The sequence below is a fragment of the Sminthopsis crassicaudata genome, chromosome 4, assembly GCF_048593235.1.
Source record: "Sminthopsis crassicaudata isolate SCR6 chromosome 4, ASM4859323v1, whole genome shotgun sequence".
Lineage (NCBI taxonomy): Eukaryota > Metazoa > Chordata > Mammalia > Dasyuromorphia > Dasyuridae > Sminthopsis > Sminthopsis crassicaudata.
This window is the reverse complement of record NC_133620.1, coordinates 26,037,796-26,063,385: the sequence shown is the minus strand read 5'-3', so window position 1 is coordinate 26,063,385 and position 25,590 is coordinate 26,037,796. Positions and strand designations below refer to the sequence as shown.

At 53.4% G+C, this 25,590-nt stretch overlaps 1 protein-coding gene across 1 annotated transcript in view; it reads right to left on the bottom strand.

Annotated features, from left to right (window-relative positions):
• Positions 1-25,590, bottom strand: part of AGBL4 (AGBL carboxypeptidase 4) — a 726,120-nt gene that overhangs the window by 131,419 nt on the left and 569,111 nt on the right. Inside the window, 1 exon segment of the mRNA XM_074264643.1 lies at positions 10,055-10,094. Coding sequence (XP_074120744.1) covers positions 10,055-10,094 — 40 coding nt within the window.

The window sequence follows — 25,590 nt, the reverse complement described above, 5'->3', positions numbered from 1 at the left end:
GTGGGGCGGTTCTAAAGGGACGCGTTCCTATGCGGGTCAGCCACTGTGTCAGGCGTGGGGCAAAGCTCTCGGAACAGGGGGTGAAAATGATGGGGCGCCCCCTCAGAAAGCGCGGTCTCGGGGGGAGGAGGCTCATGGACTAGTCCTGTGAGCCCCAACAACGTGCTGCCCAGCGGCGCTCAGCTCCCCCTCAGGAAAAGGGAAGGGGTCACACGGGGGGCTCAAGGGCCCTTTCTGACCTTCCAAGGCCAACGAGGCGAGTGTGTGACAAGGAAAGCCAAGGTGACCCCACGATGATAAAGACCAGATTGTCCAGGCCAGCAGGACCGCTCCTGAGCAGCACGTCATTGATGGGCTAAAATGACCAGGACGGCATCTGCTGTCTGCCTGCCCTCCGGAGAGCTCGGAGGAGCGCTCCCATTGGGAGAGACATCCTGGTGCACCAAGGGTCCCCAGCACCCCCAAACCAGCAGGGCTGGTGGGGGGGAGGGGCGCGGTGCAGGTGGCCAGCTCCTCTCCCACCGGCTGTTTCCCAGAGTCTCTCTCTCCCTCCGTCACCTGCACAGGGGCATCTTCTCTCTGGAAGCCGAGGGCCACAAGGGCCCAGAATCTCTCTCTTCCCACTCTTGCTAACTCTACCTGCCCCTCACACAAACGGAGGGGAGGGGGGAGAGAAGTCCCAGACAATTGGTTCCAGGAGCCGGGCTTACAGAAAAACAAGAGCTCTAGAAAACTAATGAATGATCTATCACCTGATGGCAGAGGGGCGGGCAGAGAAGTGGGCAGGGCACAGCTTCCCACAGGGTCTTCCTTGGGCCCTCCTGCCCTTACCATCCCGTGGCACCCATTTTTTGTCTCTTGTCCCTTCCCCTGGCTCTGCTGCCGCCGTGGCTCTGCTCGGTGCAGGACCGGTACCCACGATTCTCGGTCTCCACCACATTCCCTATTTCTACGGCCCAAGGATGCGACGGGACATTCACGGCCACCGTTGTCCCACAGCTGACGGGTGCCCGCCCTGTTTCCAGTTCTTCACTACCCCAAAAAGATGCTACGGACATTCTGGTGCACATGGGGGCTTCTCCTTCTGGCAATGACCATTGGAGGTACGAGGCTAGTCCTCCCAGCTCTGAAGTTCTGTGGGTTCATAACAACACAGGAAATGGACCACAATCTGAAGCCTTTTCCCCATGTTCGGCGATTCCACTCAGCCACTGGCCTGACCCAGCACTTCCAGGAAATAAAACTCAAATAAAAAAGAGTGCAAAGTAACCGAATTACCAAGACCAGACCAGCCCCCTCCTATCCGAGCATCCCGGTGGAGTCACAGAATCTCCGCTGTCGCACACGTGGCAGAGAAAGGCCCCTTTTATATACATCCCACAGGGGTCCGGCCATAGCCCACGACACTCTGGGAGACTTCTGACGCAGAGATCGTTCACTCAATCAGCAGACATTGATTAACACCCCCCCCCCTACGTGCTGGAGAGAGGGAGGCAAATGCAAGACAGCCCCTGCCTCCAGGGAGCTCACATTCTACCCAGCGATTGCAGAATACTCACAGATAGGCCTTAGTGCCCAGTGCCTGGAGGTGGCGCTGCCAGACGAGGAATTGGGAGGGGCCCCTAAAGGAAGGCTGAGCTGGGCCTGGTCTAGGGAAGAGGCCGGGCGGGGGAGGGGGCAGATGCTGCAGGGACCACTCAGGAGACCCTGGAACAGTGGGCAGAAGCAGGAAGCAAAGGTCTGAAATGCCAAGCAGAGCTTATGCCCGCCTGGCAGGCGTCCTCCTAAGCAAAGGAGCAGCCTCGTCGTGGCTATGTCAGAAATGCCATCTTGGCAGCTCCCGGGAGGCTGGGGCCAGGATCAGGGCCCAGAGACCGAGGGGGCTAAGAGTGGGGTAGAGGAAGCGCATCTCCACAAGCCTCTGGGAGCCCTCCTCCCCAGTTCTGTCCCTGGTTGTCCCCTCTAGGGCTAACCAGAGCCAGGCTGTTCCTAGATGATCGCCCTATGATCTGGGTTACTTCTTTCCATCCTTTCCACAAGAATGACTGGGGAGAAAACTTTTCTACAATCTAGGTAAACTCTATTGATGACCAGAAAAGGAAATGGGGTGAGGCAGACAGGACTGGTCCTTTTTCAAAAACAAAGCACGCCGTATCGATGCCTTTTGTTTTTTACATCACTGTCATTTCTGGGGGTGCGGCTCTTCTCTTCCCATGAGCGAAACTTCTCTATGACAGAGAAACAATCAAAAACATCGAATGCACCATTTGGTGCTGGCCAAGAAACAGAAGAGTCATTAGTGGAATAGGTTAGGACAAAACAGTCAACGACCATAGCAATCTAGTGTCCGACAAAGCCAAGGTCCCAGCTCTGGGGGTAAGAACTCACTATGTGACAAAAACTGCTGGGAAAATGGGAACGGTATGGCAGAAACTAGGCCCTGACCCACACCTAATACGTATAACAAGATAAGATCAAAATAATGCTTTAGACCTAAAGAGTGATATAAGCAAATTAGAAGAACAAAGGACAGTCTGCCTCTCAGATCTGTGGAGAAGGAAGGGTTTATGGCCAAAGAAGGACAAGAGTACATTATGGGACACAAACTGGATAATTTTGATTGTATTAAGTTAAAAAGTTTTTGTACAAACAAAACTAATGCAGACCATATTAGAAGGGAAGCAACAAACTGGGGAAAAACTTTTTACATCCAAAGGTTTTGATAAAGGCCTTATAAGAATTCAAGCCACTCTCCAATTGATAAATGGTCAAAGGATATGAACAGATAATTTTCAAATGAAGAAACTGAAATAATTTCTAATCACATGCAAAAGTGCTCCAAATCACTATTGTCAGAGAAATGCAAATTAAAGTAACTCTGAGGTATCACTACACACCTCTCAGATTGGCCAGATGACAGGGAAAGATAATGCGGAATGTTAGAGGGGATGTGGGAAAACTGATGCATTGTTGGTGGAGTTGTGAATGGATCCAACGATGCTGAAGAGCAGTTTGGAACTATGCTCAAAGAGCTATAAAACTGTGCATATCCTTTGATCCAGCAGCGTCTCTACTGTTCTTATATCCCAAAGAGATCTTAAAAGAGGGACAGGGACCCACACGTGCAGAAATGTTTGTAGTGGCAAGGAACTGGAAACTGAGTGGATGCCCATCATCTGGAAAATGCCTGAATAAGTTATAATATGTGAATATTATGGAATATTATTGTTCTATAAGAAATGATCAGCGGGATGATGTCAGAAAAGCCTGGAGAGACCTACATGAACTGATGCTGAGTGAAATGAGCAGAACCAAGAGAACATTGTACACGGCGGCGACATCAAGATTGTATGAAGATCAACTCAGATGCACGTGACTCTCCAACAATGAGATGATTTAGGCCAGTTCCAATAGATCTCTGATGGAGAGAGCCATCTACCCCCTATGGGAACTGAGTGTGGATCACAACATAGCATTTACACTCTTTTTGTGGATTGTTTGCATTTTGTTTTCTTTCTTATTTTTTCTCTTTTTTGATCTGATTTTTCTTGTGAAGCAAGATAAATGTGGAAATATATATAAAAGAATTGCACATATTTAAATATATTAGATTACTTGCCATTTAGGGAAGGACATGGGGGAAGAGAGGGAGAAAAAGATTTGGAACACAGGGTTTTGTAAGGGTGAAGGTTGAAAATTATTTATTCATGAATTTTGAAAATATAAAAGCTTTAAATGATTAATTTTAAAAATCAAAAATTAAAAAAAATTGAAAAATAAATTAAGAAAAACATCTGATACAAAAAACACAGCTCACACAATTTACAGCATCTTGCCCTAGCAGCACTCAGCCTTCTGGGAGGAAGGAGGAACGTTGTCTCTTGGAGAGTCATGGTTTTAAGAAATATTTCCACTATGGGCATGTTCTTTTGATTCTGATCACAGTAGTCTGCATCAAGTTATACAAATCTCTGCATGATTCAATGGATTCCCCTTTTTTGTCTTTTTTCTAATACTTGCTAATATTTCATTACATCCATACAAGCCTTGAAGGCGTTCCTCCATTAATGGGCACTCAATTCATTTTCAGTTTTTTCCTACCCCAAAGGATGCTGGTATAAATACTGTGTACAGTGGACTTCACTCTATCTTTGACTTCCTTAGATAATATGTCCAATAGTGAGATAATTAGGGCAAAGAATATAGATTGCTTAATGACTTTCTTACAGAATTCCAAAGTGATACCCAGAACATCTGGACCAATTCAGATCTCCTATGGAAGCATCAGTATGCTTATCTAACCTCAGCTCTTTCAACATTAGTTATATCCATTTTTTGGTGATTTCCTACTCCCACTCCCAATTTTTAGAGGATGAGGTGAAATCTCAAGTTGTTTTTAATATAGATTCTCTTAGTATTAATAATTTGGAACATCTTTCCATGGAGTCATTAATCATTTGTATTTCTTAAAAAATTTTTTTAAAATAAACTTAAATTTAAATTTTATTTAAATTTAAATGTTAAAAAAATTAGATTAAACATTAAATTTTTGTTATGACTTAAGTTCTAAGCTGTCTCCCCTCCTTCCCATGACACACTGGAGGAGGCTTTCGTTTCACAGACACACACATACACACATATGTACACAAGTAAAACCATACTGCACATACTTCTATTTATCAGTTACTTCTCTGGAGGGAATAACGTCCTCTTTCGAAGATTCTTTGTAGATGGTTTGAATATTTCCAATACTCAGGATAGCTTATTACTCTGCAGCTATTTTTGATATTGATGTTCATAACACTCAACTCTCTGATTGGTTCTGCTCATTTCATGCAAGTCTTTCCATATTTTTCTAAATGGCGATTCTTCTTTTGAAAATTCCTAATAGCCTTTGAGCGCTTTAGCTAAATAACTAATATTGCTATATATTTGTGTTTGTCAATTGTCTATAATTCTCAAGTATCAATCTTGTTCTCATCAATGGTTTTTGACAGAAGTCACCTAACGTCGTATGTTACTGTCAGAAAAATCTCTAAAATTGTAGATTGCAGAGCAGGTGCTGGTCGGATGGATAGAATGACTTACTCAATACCGGATCCATTTACTAGTTGAAATTATAGGTTTTTTGTTAAATGTGATTGGATTTTTTCTCACTTTACATTGAATCTCTGTTATTCTATCTTTGTTGATTTTGTTAAAAAGCTTTTTAATTTTACACAATTGAAAGAACTGCCTAATTTGTCCTTGTTTTTATCAAGAATGAGCTTCCTCCTTACACTTACGGAATTTGCCGCCTCTAACTCTCCGCTAGTTTTTAAATGTCATGACCTTTTATGAGAAGTAGCAAACGCGAGGATAATGAGCTACCGTCGGAGACAGGAAAGCTTGACATCAAGTCTTGTTTCTGTCAGATATTAACTAGGTGACCCCAAGAGAGTCACCTGACCTCTCAGGGCACTCTAAGGCTACAGAGGGAGTTTCTTCCCTGCAAGTTTCCTATAGAAATGAAATTATAGCTGGTTAAAAAAAAAAAAAAAGGTCCACTTGGATCTTGATATTGCAGATGCTATAAAATCTTGGTCTAAACCAAATTTCTGCCCAACGAATGTCTGGTTTTTCTAGCAGTTCTTTACAAAAGGGGACTCTTTTCCTTGGTCATTTGATTACTTCTGTTTCTTGCTGACCTGTTCTACTTTTCTGATTTTTAACCAAGACTAAGTTGTTCTGAGGACTAGTACTTCATAACACTGTTTGGGAGCTTGCAATACTATGTGCCCTTCTTTCCGATGTTTCCTCATTATTTTCTTGGAGAGTCTTGGCCTTTTGTTTCTTTAAATAAACTTTGTTATTGTATTGACTAACTCAATAAAGCACTTATCTGTTGAATTTTGATTTATAAAGTATTAAATCTTTAAATTAATTTATGCAGCATCATCACTTTTTATTATAATGGCATTCTCCAAACATACATAATGAGCATCTTTCTACTTAGTCAACCCATTATTTCCAAAAAAGGGGATTTATGTGTTTATCTAAATTGTGTGTGTGTGTGCCGGAAAATCGACTCCCCAAAATGTTATGAAGTTTTGTAATTCTTTGAGTAGAACCCCATGTAATATCGTTCCCCTGCTGGTTTTTGCTAATGCTGTTTAGCAAAACTGGAAACTTCTGTGGCTTTATTTTGTATCCAGCTATATTACTGAAGCTATTAATCATCTAAATTAGTTTTTCTGCTAATTCACTGAGGTTTTCTAAATATGCCACGCTGCCATCTGCAGCTAGGGATGTGCGTGTCCTTTGTGTTGATATTTTGTTCTCATGCTGTTGTAGTGTCTAGCATTTCCATAACTCTATGAAATAAGAGTGGAGAGAGAGTGGGAAGAGGGAAAATCATTGCTTTATCCCTGTTTATACTAGAAAAGCTTCTAGTTTTTCTCAAATACAGTGTTAGCGCTTACAAACTTTGGTGCATATTTAGAGAAAGTCTACTCTTGGTTATGCATTAATAAACGAATGCTATATTAAATGATTACGGGTTTATATTATTATTATTATGGCCATTTTGTTAGTTACTAAACGATGGCATGACGGCTTAGATGGAGTCCTGTTTTTGTGATTTCCCTTTCTTGTTCTAGATGTTCACTAACATCTCTTAGATAATCCTAAAATTCCCCAGGAGTCAATGCCAAGTTCACTGGCCTGTAGTATGCTGAATCTAGTCCCCCCCCTTTTTTAAAAAGGTCATTTGCCCTTCCTCACACTGTGGCAAGTCTCCTGTTCTCTAGGACCCTCCTTCAGCCCTCTGGGGTCCCCTATGGTGCGGGGGACTTCAGCAATAGTAATTAACAAGCATCAGGATGGAGGACTGAGAGAGCTGGGTGTGAATCCAGCCTCAGGGATTCAGTAGCTGAGTGACCCTGGGCGAGCACTTCCCCCAGTCCCAGGTGCCTCCTCTGCCCAACGAAGGTTGAGACCCTTCTGGTACCAACTCTCGGGGTGTTCTGGGCATTGTGAATAATAGTTTTCTGGCAGACGCACCTTAAAGGCTTTTTTGTTTCACCTCCTCATAAGCAGCAAAGGAAGGGGAGAAGTGAAGGCGTGTGCAGAGCACTTCACAAACGCCACGTGTGGGCCGAGGCCCCTCCTCAAGCTGACCCAGAGAGGCTGCGAGGGAGGCCAGAGGGAGGCCAGGGGGAGCCCAGCAGAAGACTGGGCCCTGAAGCACGTTAGGCTGCCAGAGCCAGGAGCCGCCGGGGGGCTGCAGAGAAGGCGGGGTGGTCCCCCCTGCAGGGGCTGAGCTCCCCACCACGGGCTCCGCCAGCTCGGAGCCTGATAGCTCCTGGCCCCCACTCCCGGGACCCCCGCAGGGGGAGGCCGTCAGCCACCCGGCCCCTCGGCTCCCCGGTCCTGGCCCCGGGAAGGCCCATTGTCTCCTGTGGCCCTTGGCCCGGCCCGCGAGCTCCCGGGGCTTAATGAGTACATCAATTACTGTTCGGAGGAGAGCGCGTCTCTTTAAAGGTTATTTGAAGGTTGATTGCTATCTCCTTCCTCATATCCAACCAATCTATCTCAGCCTTATGAATGTATTTGACCTTTTTATAGTTACCAGGGAAAAAATAACAGAACAAAAGTTAATTTCAAGCTCGATAATACAGTGTCTCTTCCCTCCTGCCGCAATGAAAGGGCATTTAAATCGATACCCGCACAATGGCCCGCTGATGAATGTGGGGACCCAATTTTCTCATTTTGCTCACTGGAGACGGGGAATTCTGAATAGTTCTCCCGGGCAGCGGCGTCCCGGGCGCCGCGAGGCCGGCCGCTTTGTGCCTAAACAATGCCGCCGGCGGAGCATCATTAGGGGAGGATCAGCCGTCCTGAAAAGGTCAGTTAGTTAGAAATGTCAGCTTTCAATGGAGCCGGCCGGACCCGCAGATGCTGGGATCCAATTAAAGGGATGCGCACGGGCTGGGCAACGTGGCCCTGACCCAGAATGATAATCAGCCATTGCGGGGAGGCGGGAGAAGCTCCCTTTGTTCCTGGGGTCGGCCTGGCCCGGGCCCTCCGCGGGGTCACCAGAACTCAGGGTTCGTCTGTGGCAGAGGAGCCGGGCGGGGCAGCCAGGGACCCGGGACTTGGTGCAGGCTCTGCGGGAAGCCTGCTTGTGTGGACCACCAAGAGCAAGCCTGGGATGTCAGTCCTTCAGGCAGGAAAGAGCAGCGGTGAGATTTGAACCCGGGTCCCTGGCCTCCCACACTCGAGTTCTTTCCCTTCTTCCATTCTGGTTGAAGGACCCTGAGCTTAGGCCAGCGTCCCTGCGCCTCCCCCATCTCTGGGCCTCAGGTGGTATTCCTGCCTCACTCTGGGGCCTGGAAGGTCAGTCTGAGCCCTCGGGCCTGTGATCTGGGTTGCTCCCTTCCCCTAGGCCCACGCTCAGCCTGCAGGGACCTGACCCAGCAAGGCCCCTCACATATCGCCCTCCCTCACACTGGTCCTGCAGCCCCGTTCTGTCCTCCAGAGGACAGGCAGAGGGCCAGCCTTGCTGGGAGACCCTAGGCCACAGGGAGGGGGACCATGGGAGGATCTTTGTGTCCTGGGGCACATAGGCAAGCAGGGGACACAAGGCATGGACCTCTCTAGACACGGCCCCTGCAGACATGAGCCTCTGAGGACACGGACCTCCCTATTTCTGGGAGCCCCCCCACGAATGGCTCCTCAGCCCCCAAGGGCCTGGGACTCCCCCTGTTTGTTTAAAGGTCTGTTGGGCCAGGGAGCTCTGGCCAACTGGACATAGGCTCCTGACAGAAGCTTCAGTCTCCCACCTCTGCCAGCCCCTACAGGGCCAGATCACCCTTGGTCTGCTGCCCCATTCTCCTCCCCTTGTGGAGACTTGAGACCCTTGAGAGCTCTTGTGCCCCCTCCCCAACCAAAGCACGGGCAGAATCTCTGCAGCTTCCCTTTCTGCCTCACTGGGAGTCGCCATTAACCCTCAGGGTCTTTCTTTTCCAAGAATCACTGCCAGCCCCCAGCCCCCAGCAGTGCCGCCATGCTCCCAGCACCAAATAAATCCATCGGACCACGCTGTGGCCAGTCAAGGCCAGTCAAGGCCCTCACAACCTTGGCTCGAAGCTGGACCGGCCCAAGCCAGCCTTGCCCCAGGCTCTAGCCAGACCAGCCTTGCCCCCAAGGTTCCAATAGACCAGCCTTGCCCAAGGCTCCAGCCAGACCAGCCCCTCAGCCACATCCATGGGGACATGACATCTTGGTCCCATGTGCTCCCTCAGAGGCAGGACCTCAGACTCATTCTAGGAAGCACTTCCCATCATTTTTCAGAGCCCCGCCCCCAGCCTCACCTGCTGCCATTTCCAGGAGGGCCAGTGGTCACATCTTCCCAAAGTCCACATCCCCCCAAGCTCCTGGGGGATTCCCCCCCCTCACTCCTGACTCCTGGCCATCGGCCCAGCCCCCCCTCTCCTTCTCTGTCCCTGCTACTGCCCTGTTTGCCAGCAGAGAGAGAGCCAGCTCCCCCTCTGATGCTGGGAATGGGGGCACTGCAACCCCAATACTAGCTGGAGGGTGTCCGGAGGCCTTCCCCAGCCCTCCAGACATCAGGGAGAAAAGCTGGCCCTTCTCCCTGGTCCCTCCCCCTCACAGAGACCTCCAGTCCAAGCTGGGCCGTCTCCTTCCTCCCTGTAGCCCCATGGGGCCATTAGCTCTCAGCTGGTCCACAGTCCTCTAGGATCACTCTGGGCTGGGCCCAAACCCCAGCCTCCAGACCCCACCCCTCTGAAGAAGGCCACAAAGACACGGGAAATCCCAGAGATCTGGCCTAGCTGGGCCACCTGGAGGGCTTCCCCAAACCTCTCCTCCCCAAGCTGCCAAGGCCCGAGATGAGGGCCAAGGAAGAACACTGGGGGTGGCCCTCTGGGATGGGGCAGAGGAGGCCTGGCCAGTCCCAGATCATCCCCTCCAGGCGTCCCGGGCAGGCCAGACCCTGAGTACCGGGCAGCCGGCATCCCTGGGCAAACAACACGGACCGCACTTGCTGACTCACCGGGGCTGGTTATGGTCAGGAGGTCAAGCTGCCGCTGTTGCTGGAAAAGACAAAACACAAGAAGGATGGTCAGAACCCGGGCTGCGGCCCTGGGGGCCAGGGAAGGGTGGGGGGCTTGGTCAGGGCTCACCCTTGGCTGCCAGGGTGGACACGGACAGCCCATTCTGACCTTTATGAGAAGATTAATCCCATGTTATCCCACTGGCTAACCATGCTGGACAATGGCCAGCGGGCGCTACAGAGGGAAGGAATTCTAGGGGCAGTCGCCCTCGCGGCCACGGCACCCCCAGATTGCTCAGGCTGGGAAGGCCCTTGGACCCTGCAGAATTTGAAGTGAAGTGGGCCAAAAACTCTTCATTTTTCAGGGGGGAAACCAAGGTCCAAGAAGGGAAAGAAATCTAAGGACAGACTCGAGCACTTCAGAGGATCTGAGAGGAAAAGCTTTCCACTGTCTACTGACCCGACTGAACAAATATGCCCCCATTTCCTCTTCTAGGGAATGAGGGGTTAGACTAGGCAATAGGGCAAAGTTCTGAGCGCTACAGGGACTGGGGTCAGCTCTATCTGGTCACAATTTCCTGTTTCACTACCCTGCCTCCCCCTCTGAGCAGAACCCGGGCTCCCACCCTTGGGACCCTAAGCCCCAGGAAACGAGTGTTCCCCTTGTCTTGCTCGGGTCAGCCCCACTCCACTTTTGGGGACCTGCACACCGTGCTGTGCCAGGGGTGCCCCCCCCACTCTGGATCCAGTCAAGTCAGCACGACCGTTTCAAGACGTGGCCGTCCGCTGATTAGGAATCGAAGCATCATCCGTGGGACTTCCGGGTCAGAACAGCCGTCCTTGGGCATCACCTCCCTCCGTCAGCTGACTCCCCACTGAGTACAAACTATCGGGCTGGTATATGCATCTTTTTAATTTCTTATTATTTTTAATGAATCTGTTCATATGTGCTTTTCATATATCCATCCATTGACATCTATTCATCTGCCCATTCTTCCATCCATCCATCCACTCCCTCGTCCATCCCTCCATCCCTCCATCCATCCCCGTCATTCTAGACACCCCTTCAGCTGCCAGGCAGCTGGCCAAGCCAGGGCCTCTTTAGACAATGCTCCGAGTTCTCCTTCCCACAAGAAGAGGCGGGGGCGGGGGGCAAATCTTTTTTTATGGATTAGGAAACTGAGTTCCAAAGAAGGAACGTCCCTTGTGAGGGGTCACACAGTGAGCCGGCTGAGGAGCTGGGACTGGACCCCATCGTCTCTGGCCTCCACCTATCCCAGGCCACAGGAAACCAATGGCCCCGGAGCGAGTCATGCAGGGAGCCAGATTTTGAAGCCAGCTCCCCTTCACTCCCCCAAAGTGATCTTTGGGTCCCCTTACCCTGTCTCTGATCATCTATGGCTCTGGCATCGCACAGCAGTCCTCCCTCGGGCAGCACCCCTGGCCAGAAGGCAAAGCGCCAGAGGAGGACAGGACCCTGTTTTTGTCCAAGGAATCCCAGGAGAAATCAAGCGGAGCCCAGTCTTCTCCCCAGGGAAAAAATCCACCAGTGGGGAGTCCTGCGGCTTCGAATTATAACCAAGAGACCAGCGTCCGTCCAGGTCAGCCCCTCATCATACAGATGGGGAAGAGGAAGTGGGTGAAAGCCAGGGTGGGGCGGGCCTGCAGCTGGACTAGAATCCAGGCCTCTGGCTCCCGCTGAGCCGCCTTACCAGCTTGGCTCAGACAGCCCGGAGAGAGCCTGTGGGGAGACAGAGTGGTGCAGCGGGAGAACAGGAGAGGGGAAATCAGGAGGCCTGGATGTGCCTTCTAGGCCGGCGGCTCCCCACAGGGGCACCTCGGGGCTGCCCCCCCCCATCTTCACTCTCTGCACTCAGCTGAGCCTTGGGTTGCCCAGAACGAGGCTTGACAAAGGCAAGTCAAGCCCTGGAGCCTCTGGCCGGCCCAGAGGGGGCTTCTGTTGGTGCTAAGTGCCAGCAAAGCCGAGACCTCCGCCTGCAATAGCCTCCAGGACCCTCGTGACTGAGGAACACAGCCCCTCAGACCGTCAGTGCCCACAGGACAGCCCTCGGGACCTTGATGGTCACATGACAGCTTTCAGGACTCTAGGTGGTCACATGACAGCCCTCAGGGCCCTCGGTGATCACGGGACAGCCCCAGGACCCTCTGACCACTCTCCCTCCCTGAGACTGCTCTTCTTCACACCCTCTGACGGGTCCTCACAATAGAAGACCTCCAGGCCCTTGCCCCTCCTCTGGCCACTCTCAGGGTGCCAGGATGCCAGAGGCCTATGGGCCGGTAGGACCAAGCGCTTCCTTTCTCCCCGAGGAGCTGAAGGGCAGCTGGGGAAGGGCCCCCCCCAATAACCTGAGGCAGGATCTGAAGCCGGGTTTCCCTGCCTCTCCTGCCCTGCTGCATGGGGCCCTGAACACAGGGTACAGAGTTCTAAGAGCTTTGTGAGGGAGACGTCAGGGCCAGGCTCACTTGTGGTGGGGAGGGCGCAGGGCTCCCTGACCATCCCCAGGACGCAGACCCTCCCAGCGCCCCCTGACATGCTTTTCCTGATTAGGGGAAACTATGAAGGAAAGAGGCCGCAGTTTTGTCCCCGTGCCCAGACATCTGGGCCCTTCGTAGGAAACTCAATCTGCTCTCCAGATGTCCCATCCCCAGGAGGCAGAAGAGCCATTGGCTGCGCCCAGCTCAGCACCAAGTGTGCCAGTCCTTGATGGACCCGCGCCCTCATCCCCAGCACCCCCAGCACAACCAGGCAGCCAGGGTGGCCAGGAGGGAGAGAAGCGGCTTCCACTTCCCCTGTCAGGGATAACAACCAATGGGGTTCTAGCTCCAGGAGGCGTTCTGGGAACCTGTCACGCCCACACACTTCAGAGAAGGAAAATGCCTGGAATTATTGGGGGGGAATGTCAGAGGTAGGGGGACCTGAGAACAGGGGGCACCAGAGGTGGGAGGGAGCTTAGAACAGGGGAGGTCAGACTGGGAGGGAGCTTAGAACAGGGGGGGTCAGGGCTGGGAGGGAGCTTAGAACAGGGGGTGTCAGAGCTGGGAGGGAGCTTAGAACAGGGAAGGTCAGAGCTGGAAGGAGCTTAGAACAGGGGAGGTCAGACTGGGAGGGAGCTTAGAACAGGGGAGGTCAGAGCTGGGAGGGAGCTTAGAACAGGGGGTGTCAGGGCTGGGAGGGAGCTTAGAACAGGGGAGATCAGACTGGGAGGGAGCTTAGAACAGGGGAGGTCAGAGCTGGGAGGGAGCTTAGAACAGGGGGTGTCAGGGCTGGGAGGGAGCTTAGAACAGGGGAGGTCAGAGCTGGAAGGAGCTTAGAACAGGGGGTGTCAGAGCTGGAAGGAGCTTAGAACAGGGGATGTCAGAGCTGGGAGGGAGCTTAGAACAGGGGGTGTCAGAGCTGGAAGGAGCTTAGAACAGGGGATGTCAGAGCTGGAAGGGAGCTTAGAACAGGGGAGGTCAGACTGGGAGGGAGCTTAGAACAGGGGATGTCAGAGCTGGAAGGAGCTTAGAACAGGGGAGGTCAGACTGGGAGGGAGCTTAGAACAGGGGAGGTCAGGGCTAAAAGAGATCAGGTCTCTGGAATCTAGTAATCTTATTTGCACAGTCCAGCCTCAGTTCTCCTTCTCTAATATGAAGGGGTTAGGCTTGGGGGTCTCCAAAGTCCCATTCAGGAGTCTCCACCAGACCCTGATGTAAGGGCCCTTTAAATGGGCGGACACAGTGCATCGGGAGATTGAGGCCCAGAAGTATTAGGACTGCCCTTGGGCAGGGATCCTGGCCATATTGAGATAGTTTCGTAATGGGTGACTCTCTCAGCTGATTGGCTGTGTGTGTGACCTCACAGGCCCTATGTAAGCCCACTGCAGGCAGCAACCGCCCTCTTTAACCTCGTGCTGTTCACCCTGGCTCACTAACCTGGGTGGCCAAGCCAAGATGGGTAGCCGAAAGAGGTAAGGGTTTTGGTAGTGAACACATGGGTCTTCTGACCAGGTGTTCACCAGGGAACCAACAAGTCAGGGCATCAGTCAGGGCATTATGTGAGTAGGTATAATAAAGGCTTTTAAGATTACACGTGGTTGTCTTGAGTGCGCTACCGGTTACTAAGCTATAGATTCAAGAGATTGTGGCCAGAGACCTTAGAAGTCCTCAGAGGAGGCGAGCCGGGTAGAGCTCACACTGCAAAGGACAGTGGTCAAAGAGTACTCTGGTGGGTCTAGGACAGACTAGTAATTGTAACTGCCAGGAGAGCACGTTACACCCTGACACATCCCACGGTCACCAGTCCTTAGACCCCCGGCAGTGGGGCAGTGCTTGCCCTTGGGATCTGGCTCAGCACTGAGGGGCTGTTGCTGCTGCTGAGGACCCTCAGCCTTTGGTCCCCTTGCCCTCAGCCCACCCTGCTCTCCTTGCACTTTCCCGTGCACTTTCCAAGCTGGAGGCAGGAGGGGCTAAATAACAGCAGAAGGGCCCCCATTTCCATCTTTTCACCCATCAGCCCTTGATTCTCTGGGTCCCACAAGGGCGCCCCGGGGAGGAGGCAGACTTTGATTTATGGTGAGGAAAGGATCTCTGACGATCAGAACCAGCCAAGAAATAAACAAGCTGCCTGGGAGACAGTGGTGTTGAAAGTGGGGATAAATGTTTAACAACCAGCTCTCTGAAAAACAAGTGGAAACATAATTTTCAGCTTAATGTGCATTATTCACACCAGCTCCATCACTTTCTAAAGTCTAGACAATCAGCAAAACAATAAATCAAGCCCTGATTTGTCATCGTTGCCTTTTTCTGAAATCGAAATGTTCACAAGGAACATTTAACTACTGGCCCTTACCTCTCTCCAGCACGTCCAAGCTGGCCCTAGTGCAACAGCATTTATAAAATTAATTAGGAGTTTACTGTGCCCAGTGCCGGGCTACAAGCAACAGCGAAAAAAGACCTGCCCTCACAGAGCTTACAGTCCTTCCGGTTTGTTTGTTGTTTTTCAGTTTATTTATTTAAAAAAACAGAATAGAAAAAAAAAAGACAGAAAAGAAGAACAAAAAAGAACACTGCTGCGGGCTCAGCAGAACGTCAGGGAGGATTCAAAACATATAACATAAAAGTCCAAGAAATTATATTCATGGGTGTCCATCTTTGCTTCTTTGTAGCTTGTTTTATTGTGTACTTTTACTCTTTTTTTCACTTTATAATTTTTATTCATTTTTCCCCTTTCATCCTTCCCCCCTCCCCACAGCAGGATATAATTAAGTACAGATATATCTAGTAGATACACACACACATACACACATACATATACACACACAGACACTCACACACATACATATACACACACATACACACTCACACACATACATACACATGCATACACACATGCACACACACATACACACTCACACACATACATACACACGCATACACACATGCACACACACATACACACATACATATACACACATACACACTCACACATATACACACACACATACATATACACACAGACACACTCACACACATACATACACACACATACACACATACATATACACACATACACACTCACACACATACACACATGCACACACATACACATATACATACACACACACTCACACACATACACACATACATATACACACATACACACTCACACTCACACACATACATATACACACATACATACATATACACACACAGACACACACTCACACACATACAAACATACATATACACACAGACACACACTCACACACATACATACACACATACACACATACATATACACACACACTCTCACACACATACATATATACACACATACACACATACACACACAGACACACTCACACACACATACACACATACATATACACACACAGACACACACTCACACACATACATACACACAGAGACACACTCACACACACACTCACACACACACACTCCCGGTCCTTCTATTGTTTGCATATCTCTTGTTCTTCCCAGTCCCAGCTAACACTTCGGCTTTAATTCTGCCCTGACCTGCCTCACTATTTCTTAACCCCCCCCCCCCCCCATGGGCGCCTCCCTGGCCTTCTTCCCGCCCCCTCTGCTTCCTCCTCCGCCCATCCTTCCCCCCTCATTTCTTGGTGGGTTTAGGCGGCTGTGAGCCCCCTCACGGCCCGTTCGCAGTGTCGCCCATGTAATAATCCCTTCCCGATGTGAATAGGTTTTCAGAACTATGAGCCCCCTCCCCCCATGGCTGAGTCTGGTTTTCCTCATTTGTGTAAATCTTTCCTTTTGAGCTCTCCAATTGCTGATGTCAGCCTTAAACATGTGGAATGCATTTCCATGGAAAAAACACAAACAATTTGTCCAGGTTAAGTTCCTCGCCATTAATCTTGGATATTGGTTCTTAAATGTTAAACTTTCTATTCTGCAGGTTCACCGAATGTCCTTTTTCACCATATATCAGGGATAACTTGGCAGGACGGCACATTTTTGGCCACAGACCTCGTTCTTTTGATTCCCGTATAGATGATTCTAGCACCTGTGGCCTTTTACTGTGACTGCTGATAAATCCTGCACGATTCTGTGACTCCACCATATCTGGATTGTTCTTGTCTCTTACATGTTCTTTCTGAAATTTGGCGATGATATTCCTAGGTGTTTTCCACAAAGCATCTCTTGTGCCACAGAGCCGCAGGATCCAGAGCTGGATCAGAGCTCGGAGGCAGAACCGCGGGGTCTCAGGGAGGAGTCTCAGGGAGGAGTCTCAGGGAGGAGTCTCAGGGCTGGATCAGGGGCAGAACCGAGGGGTCTCAGGGAGGAGTCTCAGGGCTGGATCAGGGGCAGAACCGCAGGGTCTCAGGGAGGAGTCTCAGGGAGGAGTCTCAGGGAGGAGTCTCAGGGCTGGATCAGGGGCAGAACCGCGGGGTCTCAGGGAGGAGTCTCAGGGAGGAGTCTCAGGGCTGAATCCGGGGCAGAACCCCGGCTTCTCAGAGCAATATGTGGTAATGGGGGAAAGGGAGACAAGGAGAGGTTCTGCTGCTGGGAACTCCCGGGTGAGGAAACGCCCTCCAGGAATTCAGACGCAGCCTCTAGTACCCAGGGGGGCGGACCCCGGGCAGCACCGTTGGAGGCAGGGCCCTGGTGCCCCAGTGGTTCCCCGGTACAGACGGAGGCCACCTCACCCCCTAGTCAGGGTCACGGGTGCAGAGGTCACAGAGCACGGCCTCCCCATCTGCAGCCGAGGAAGCGGAGACAAGCGGGCGCGGGGGCTTGTGGGGCCACAGCCAGAAGCCGGGCGCTCTCCTGCCAGGCTCCACAGTGAGTGAGCCCGCCTTGCCCACGGCCACACCGGGCTACACCCCGCTCCCTTCTTGTGGCTGGGGAGGAGGGGCGGGCCCCTCTCCCGGCGGCCCCTCGGCCGGGCCCCTCCTGCTCCCCGCTCGCCCCTGCGGGCTGACTCATCGGCACAGGAGGGCCAGAGCGCCCCCAGCCCCACAGCCTGGATTTACCGCAGCCTCTGCTCGTAAACTGCCCCTTCCCGCCCACTGATGTCCCCGCTCCTCCAAGATTGAAGCTCCTGCAGCCGCGCTTCCCATTTTTATGAAGGGCGGTAAAGGACGCCCGCATCCCCTTGAGAGCCTTGGGGGTCCGAGGGGGCGGGGCGCCGCAGCTCCAGAGGGTCCGAGGGGGCGGGGCGCCGCAGCTCCAGAGGGTCCGAGGGGGCGGGGCGCCATAGCTCCAGAGGGTCCGAGGGGGCGGGGCGCCATAGCTCCAGAGGGTCCGAGGGGGCGGGGCGCCGCAGCTCCAGAGGGTCCGAGGGGGCGGGGCGCCATAGCTCCAGAGGGTCCGAGGGGGCGGGGCGCCATAGCTCCAGAGGGTCCGAGGGGACGGGGCGCCATAGCTCCAGAGGATCCGAGGGGGCGGGGCGCCATAGCTCCAGAGGATCCGAGGGGGCGGGGCGCCGCAGCTCCAAAGGGTCCGAGGGGGCGGGGCGCCATAGCTCCAGAGGGTCCAAGGGGGCGGGGCGCCGCAGCTCCAGCGGTCCGAGGGGGCGGGGTGCCCCCTCCAGGCAGCACCGTGGGGAATTCCCGTGGGGGCTTCACAGGCGTCAGTCCCAGATAAGCTTCTCTGCGGGGGGGCCCCAGAGACGCCGCCTCCTCCCAGTGTGAGTGTGTGCATAATGACTGCGCTGCAGTGTTCAGGTGTCGGGGGGAGCCGGCACGCTCCTTGTGTTGTTGTTAGAGGGGACCCCTAAGTCGGTACCCAATCCCAGCCCCTCCCCCACACAGATGGGGGGCCAGGACCCGCATTGCCCCCCCCCTCCCAAGGACCTTCCTCTCCCAGGAGAAGCGGCGGACCCCCGACTGCCCCCAGCATTAACGGGCGGGGGCACCGGGTGCTAAATGCTGGGTCACGTGGGTCACGGAGAAGGGCTCCCCCCTGGGAGGGCTCACCACAGGCGCCTGGGGCACGGGGCGGGGCTGCGCTGGGGGGGGCACAGCCTCAGGAGCCCCCCCCACTGCGGGAGATGGGAGGGCAAAGCAGGGAGACGGCGGCCGGGTCAGAGCCGTCCTTGGTCCTGAAGAAGGTCCGCTTCCTCTGGACTGTCCTGTAGTCAGAGCGGAGCGAGGCCCGCTGCGCTCCACCGCCTCCTTTCTAGGAGCTCTCAGGGCCCCCTTGGTGCTCCCTTCTGGGTGCTCCGGGCTCGGGGCGGGGCCTCCCTCCAGCCCTGCCGTCCCCTCGTCCAGAGGCCTTCCCCAGAATGTGGTCCGTGGAGGAGGGATTCCGGAGCAGGCGCTGCTGGAGCTCCCAGGGGGAGGGGCACCAGCCCCCTCCCCCCATTTGTCTCCATCTCCCCCTCCTCCCTCCAGGGACAGTGAGTGTGCTCCGGGCCAGCCCGTGGGGGGAGGGGCGCCTGGGGCCTTATCTCCCATCAAATAGAGGCGACTTAATATCCGCCCCACATTATTACCCACAGGCAGGAGAAGGGGGGGAGGAGACGCCGGTCACTCAGGATTGTCCCTGCCCAAGGCGCAGGTGATGGCCCGCGCTTCTCCTGGGGAGGATGAGGAAGGCTTCCCGAGGCCCGGGTGGGCCAGGGGGGCACTGGCGGCTGCCCGGGGGGCAGGGGGGGCGTCAGGAAGAACTTCAGCCAGCCAGCGCCCGTTTCTAGAGCACCCGGAAGGAAGAGAATTTTATCTGATCCTCAACAACCAGGGAAGAAACAGGGTCAGGGTCACACGGGGGAGGAGGGGCGCCTGACTGAACTCGGGGCTTCCTGCCTCCAGGCCCCAGACTTTCTCCCTGTGTCACTGAGGGCTATCTGCCCAATGTGGGGGGGAAAGAGGCAGGGAGGGAGGCAAGAAAAAGAGGGAGGGAGGGAGGGAGGAAAGAGGAAGGAAGGAAGGAAGGGAGAGAGGGAGGGAGGGTTTATTAAGCACCACCTGGGTTGGATTAGGCAAGCTCTGCGGTCCCTTCCTGTCCTAGGTCTCAGACCCCATGAACTTACTGGCAAGAAGCCTCTCCAGACTGAGCTAGGTAAGGGACCCCCCATGTGCCCATCCCTGGATGGGCGCTTCCAGTCTTCCTAAGCCTGGCAAGTCTGACCAGTCTCCAGGGGACAGACCCCCCCCCCCAGCCCTGAGAGCTATCAGAGTTTCCAAGGGGCATATCAGTGTGTTAAATCCCAGAGCCCCCGATTCTGTGTGTGTGTGTGTGTGTGTGTGTGTGTGTGAGACCAAAGGAAAATTCTTTGATCACAAATGGAGAACTCCGTCCCAGCCCCCAGGCCCGGAGAGCGGGGCTCGCCCTGTTTCTGTCACTCACTTCTCTGTGATCTGGGGAGGGCCGTCAGCGTCTGCACTGGAGCCAGGAAAATCTAATAACATGGAGACAGCGCGAGTGTGTGTGTGTCCGGGCTGTGTGAGTATGCGCCCGCCTCCCCGAGAGGCAGCAGGTAAAGGTTTTGATTGAATTTCATCTTGATTTCATTAAATATTCATAAAGGCCAATTAGAAGGGAGCAAAGACAACCAGAAGCCCTCCCACATACAGATGCATGTGCACAGACACACACGCTCACAACACACTCACCTGCACACATCATCACACATACACAATCACACACACACTCACACACACCCTGCCCTGACCCCCCCCTCCCCGGGAGAGCCCAGCTCAGCCCCAGACCTGGGGTGGGCAGGCGGGGGGGGGGGGGTTTCAGAGCCAGCCTCCGGGTGGGTGCAGCCCCACCCTTAGGGGCCCGGGCGGACCCGGCTGGCAGACGGTGGGCAGCGGGGCCCAGGCAGGGCTCCCGAGCCTGAAGCGGAGCCAGCCGTTCCTCCGGAGGAAGCAGAATATGGATGAGTGGCGGCATTCTCAATCAGGGCCGGGATGGAAATCTCTGCTGTAATGAGCCTGACACTGGTGTGAGGCTGATTACACTGGAGAGGGGCTGTTTAAAATTCACAATCAATCAGGCCCGTTTATTCTAACCTTTCCTCGCAAAACGCTGGGTTACTGGGGATTTATTGAGGATGCTCAGCCCTCCCTTCAACCACTAATTTAAAAATTACAGCTAGGACGGCACTGGATGAGCTGTGTCAGAAAAATATATGTGGGTGTTTATGCTCCAAGGGACCCATTAGGAAGGGAGGAGAGAGACGGTCGGCTAAGAGTTGGATGGACTCAGACCAGAGAGCAGCGAGCAGCAGAACATCAGGGGCTCAAAACTGGGGATGTCAGAGCTGGGAGGGAACTTAGAACAGGGGATGTCAGAGCTGGGAGGGAGCTTAGAACAGGGGATGTCAGAGCTGGGAGGGAGCTTAGAACAGGGGATGTCAGAGCTGGGAGGGAGCTTAGAACAGGGGAGGTCAGAGCTGGGAGGGAGCTTAGAACAGGGGAGGTCAGAGCTGGGAGGGAGCTTAGAACAGGGGAGGTCAGAGCTGGGAGGGAGCTTAGAACAGGGGAGGTCAGAGCTGGGAGGGAGCTTAGAACAGGGGAGGTCAGAGCTGGGAGGGGGCTTAGAACAGGGGAGGTCAGAGCTGGGAGGGGCTTAGAACAGGGGAGGTCAGAGCTGGGAGGGAGCTTAGAACAGAGGATGGCAGAGCTGGGAGGGAGCTTAGAACAGGGGATGTCAGGGCTGGGAGGGAGCTTAGAACAGAGGATGTCAGAGCCAGGAGGGAGCTTAGAACAGGGGGTGTCAGAGCCAGGAGGGAGCTTAGAACAGGGGGTGTCAGAGCTGGGAGGGGGCTTAGAACAGGGGATGTCAGGACTGGGAGGGGGCTTAGAACAGGGGATGTCAGGACTGGGAGGGAGTTTAGAACAGGGGAGGTCAGAGCTGGGAGGGGGCTTAGAACAGAGGATGGCAGAGCTGGGAGGGAGCTTAGAACAGGGGGTGTCAGGGGTAAGAGGGGCCTGAGAGCCAGGGATCTAAGAGCTGGAGCCCTGGACTGTCTCTCCAGTGCCCTTTGGCTTTCTCACCCTAGGGCCCCCCTCCTCCCTGTTCATCCCTTCATGCCCCTCCCTGCTCCATTTCTGCCTTTCCAGTGTCCCCACCAGGCTTCCAAATGGGCCCCCTTCCTCCCTCTTGAACTCCCTTTTATGTGTTGTCTTCTCTCAGGGGTTGCCTCTGAAGGCTGGGGCTGACCTTTTGTCATATTTGCACTCCCTGCACCGTGGGCAGTGTGAAGTACGCAGTAAGAGCTGAATAAATGCCTGTTGATTTGGCTTGACTAACGTCTCCCACTAGAATGTAACTCTGTGGGCGAGGGCTATTTTAGTCCTGTTTCGTATTCCTGTACCTGGCCTGCTGTAAGTCTTTAATACATTAACACAGAATAAATCATTATACCTGCCACTTAGAGTCCTCAATAAATGGTTTGGGACTGAATAAGAACTAAAAGAACTGAGTGGGAACTTAGAACAAAGACCCTGGAATGTCAGGGCTGGAAGGGATCTGAGAACACAGAAAGTGAACCTTAAACTTCCAAGCTGGTCTGGGTCTTCCCTTCCTTCCTATTGTTATTCTAAAGGCCCCACGGAACTCCGGAGGGTTAGGGAGGAAGCCCGGCGAGCTGCTGCTGTTTCCCCTGTGACAAGCTGGCCCAGGAGGAAAGTTACAACCAGGGCTCTTTTAGAGGAGGGAGGAGTCCTTTATTGAGCCCTTCTCAGCAGAAGCACGTGGGCTCCCTGGGAGACTCAGCAAATGAACTGTTAGTGCAGCCCCTGAGCCCTCCCTCCAAGGTTCATACTGGTTGCATTTACCCTCAGTCACAATCAATCACATTTACCCTTAGAGTCACAATCAGTAGGATTTACACTTGGAGTCACAATCAGTTGGATTCACATAGAGTCACAATTGGTCAGATTTATCCTCAGACTCACAATCAGTCAGATTTATCCTCAGTCACAATCAGTCCGATGTACAATCCCATTTATTTGCCCATTTTATTCGCCAAAAGGCTTGTGTCACCATTGACCGGAGCTGGTTTGGGTCCATTTAGGCCTCTGTCAGGTACTTTGTGCTTCAGCCAGTTCGTTGCCTCCCCTGGTGTTGATAACTTCTCATATTCCTCACACTGCTACTAACTCACCCTACTATCACCCTACTAAATGAGCTTCCTTCTTTCCTTCCCTCCTCTCCTTTGGTCCATGCAGGAAATCATATTCTTACCGAAGAGTGTTCTGTCCAAAGGATATACCTTTTCATCACTGAAACCTCACGAGATATCTTGGGATTTTCTGACCAAATTTCTTTTTTCTTTTTCCTACTTATTTAATCTATCATTTAAAAAAGTCGGGACAATTAGCTCTTTTGTCCAGGTAGTCTTATGATTTCTTGAAATACATCATTGGAAATCCAGGCTTTGACAAAGCCCATTGGGATTCAGGTGGAGCTGCCTGACCATGCCTTAAACCCCAATCGCTCTGGCTCTCACCCACTGACCAATAGTAGGCCCCAGCCCATGCCTCACCTGGCCACTGTTGGGGTTTGGAGGGCTCAGAGTGAGTTTAAATGGCTACTGTTTCCCTTTTGGCTAGAAACCCTGAGGGCCTCCCTTCCTGGATTGATTTTTCAAAACTAGATAATAAAAGAGGCTACTTATTTTGTACCTCGTTTCTCAGCTAGCCCTGATCACTCCCAGCTCCGAGTCTCTCTTGGGGTCATGAGGCCGGCCCAACACCAAACCTCCCCCCCCCCCCCACGACTGCCTCTGCCTCTACAATGTGAGCCCTCATTACTTCTTGCGGGACAATCAGCCCGCCGGTCTGCCTCTCCACCGCGCTCCACTCTCCATCGTCTTCGGGAGATCTGACACATCACAACACACATCCCTGAACCCCCCCAGGAAAGTGGCGCCCCATCACTGCTAGGATCAAACCCTCGGGGTGCAAAGCCTTCATAAGCTGGCCCCAACCTTTTCAGGCCCCTGATCTCCCCCTCCACTTACTAAACTACTCTGGGACCCAGGGGCCTTGCAATCATGGGGGCTGCTGGTACTTAGACAGTTAGGAGGCAAATCAAGAGACAGAAACGTCAGGAAGCCCCGGAGAGGTTCTGGTGGTCAAGGCAGCGGACAGGCCCAGAGGGACACGTCTGGGGGAGTTCCCTACGGTCTGGCCATTAAAAGTCCCTCAAGGGGAGCAGTCGAGGCTGGAAGTCTGACCTGCTGAGAGTTGGGGACAGGATGAGAAGAGAAGCAACGAGAGGAGCTTTTTCTGGGAATGTTTCCCTGCGAAGAGGAGCTATTTGGTGGGGAGGAGAGAGATTGGATGGACGGGGAAGGAACAAGCGGATGGAGAGACCCAGCATGGGAGGTGGGGAATAAAGGAAGCCGTCTCCTAGAGGAGGCAGAATGGAGGGAGGGGAGCAGGAGGAGGAGGAGGGAGGGGGGCCCATTAGCACTGACTCTGGGTGACACTGAAGGGAGATCCTCAGCTCAAAGGGCGGAGGAAGGAAGTGCCCTCAGAAAGGTCCGGGATGGTTGTGGCGAGCAGCTGGACGGAGCTTCCAGGCCCTCCCTCAACCAAAGCAGGGTGGCGTCTGCTCCCTGACATACAGCTCTGAGGGGCCGAGGAGCTGAGATCGGGGTCCCACAGGCAGGAGCGGAACTGCAGCTCCCTGAATCCCAGGCTAGCACCGAACCGCCACTGTTCGGCGATTTCGGCGACTGACTCCTTTCCTGCAGCATGGGCAGGCCCAGCTTAGACGCCGTCAGTCCGCGTGGGTCCTAGTGGGCATTTCCTCCAGCACCCCTTGGCACAAAGTGGGCAGGAAGGGGTGAGAACGACTATGAGGGGGCTGGCAGGAGGGCGGACAGCTGGGAGCGAGGGACGCTGGGCCCTTGGCTCTCTGGAAGATGCCTCTGTGGGGCTGCTCGTCCCTGGTGCCCGGGACGAATGAGACATTAGTGTATTTCATAAAGGAGAAATTGTGAATATTCCCACTCCACCAAGGAGCTTACTGAATATTTATTGAGCTTGTCATGTGCCCGCGATAAAGAGGCCTGTCGGTGGCTGCAGATCCGTTCCCTTCTTGGGCCTTCGGGTTCCTCCTCTATAACATGGGGGGCGGGCTGGGACCCCAACAGCGGCACAGCTGCTCCCCCTCCCCCCACCTCTGGCCTGCGCTTCCTCCACTGCCTCCATCCCCTCTTCTCACCCTGTCTAGGACCAAGAAACATTTTCAGCAAAATGAAATTATCTCAGCTCCTTATTGGATTTTCTAAGCGCCAGCCTTCTCCATGACCCACCTCAGGGGGCAAGTCAGATTAAAATAACCTTAATAAATAAATTGTTAATGAGCTAATGAAATGAAAGGGCCCGAAGTGTCAGGAAGCCATGGCGACAGCGCCCCGGCTCCGCTCTGCTCCAGGCCTGCAGAACACACAGCCCCCAGTCCCACCAACACCTGCCTTTTTCAGATCCTGCCCCTCAACCCCCCCCCTGTAAACTAAAAATGAAGGGAAAATGAAGGAGTGAATCCTGTGTTGGAGGGGAAACACGTGGCCACATGGTCCCTGGACTTAGATACATGAAGGGCCGTCGCTGGAAGAAGGATCTCACTTGTCCCCAGGACCTGGATCTGAGAGTGCCCTCAGAGCTCCCGCTCCCCATTTTACAGATGAGAAAACCGAGGTCCAGAGATAAAACAATTTGTGCGAGACCACCGGAGCGGAGCGCCAGAACCTCGGGGTGAGCCCATGTTCTGTCTGCAAATGCACAACCTTCTGCTGGCCCCCCGATCTCCCCCCAGGGCAGGAGGAGGAGTAATGGAGCAGGGCCCAGGGTCAGGCTCCCTCTAGAGAAAACAGAACAGAATCCAGGCCGGACTCACATCCCAGGCGGGACACCAGGCTCTCGGAGACGCTCGGGGGCGGCGCTGAGGCGGTGGGAATCCAGCCCGGGCAGGAGCAGTGCGGCCGGGCAGGGCGGGGCCGAGGGCGCGGGGCACAGCATGGCAGCTGGAGGGGGGCACAGGAGGGAGCCGGGGTCAGGGTGTCACGTGAAGTGGCCGAGCGGGAGGGCAAT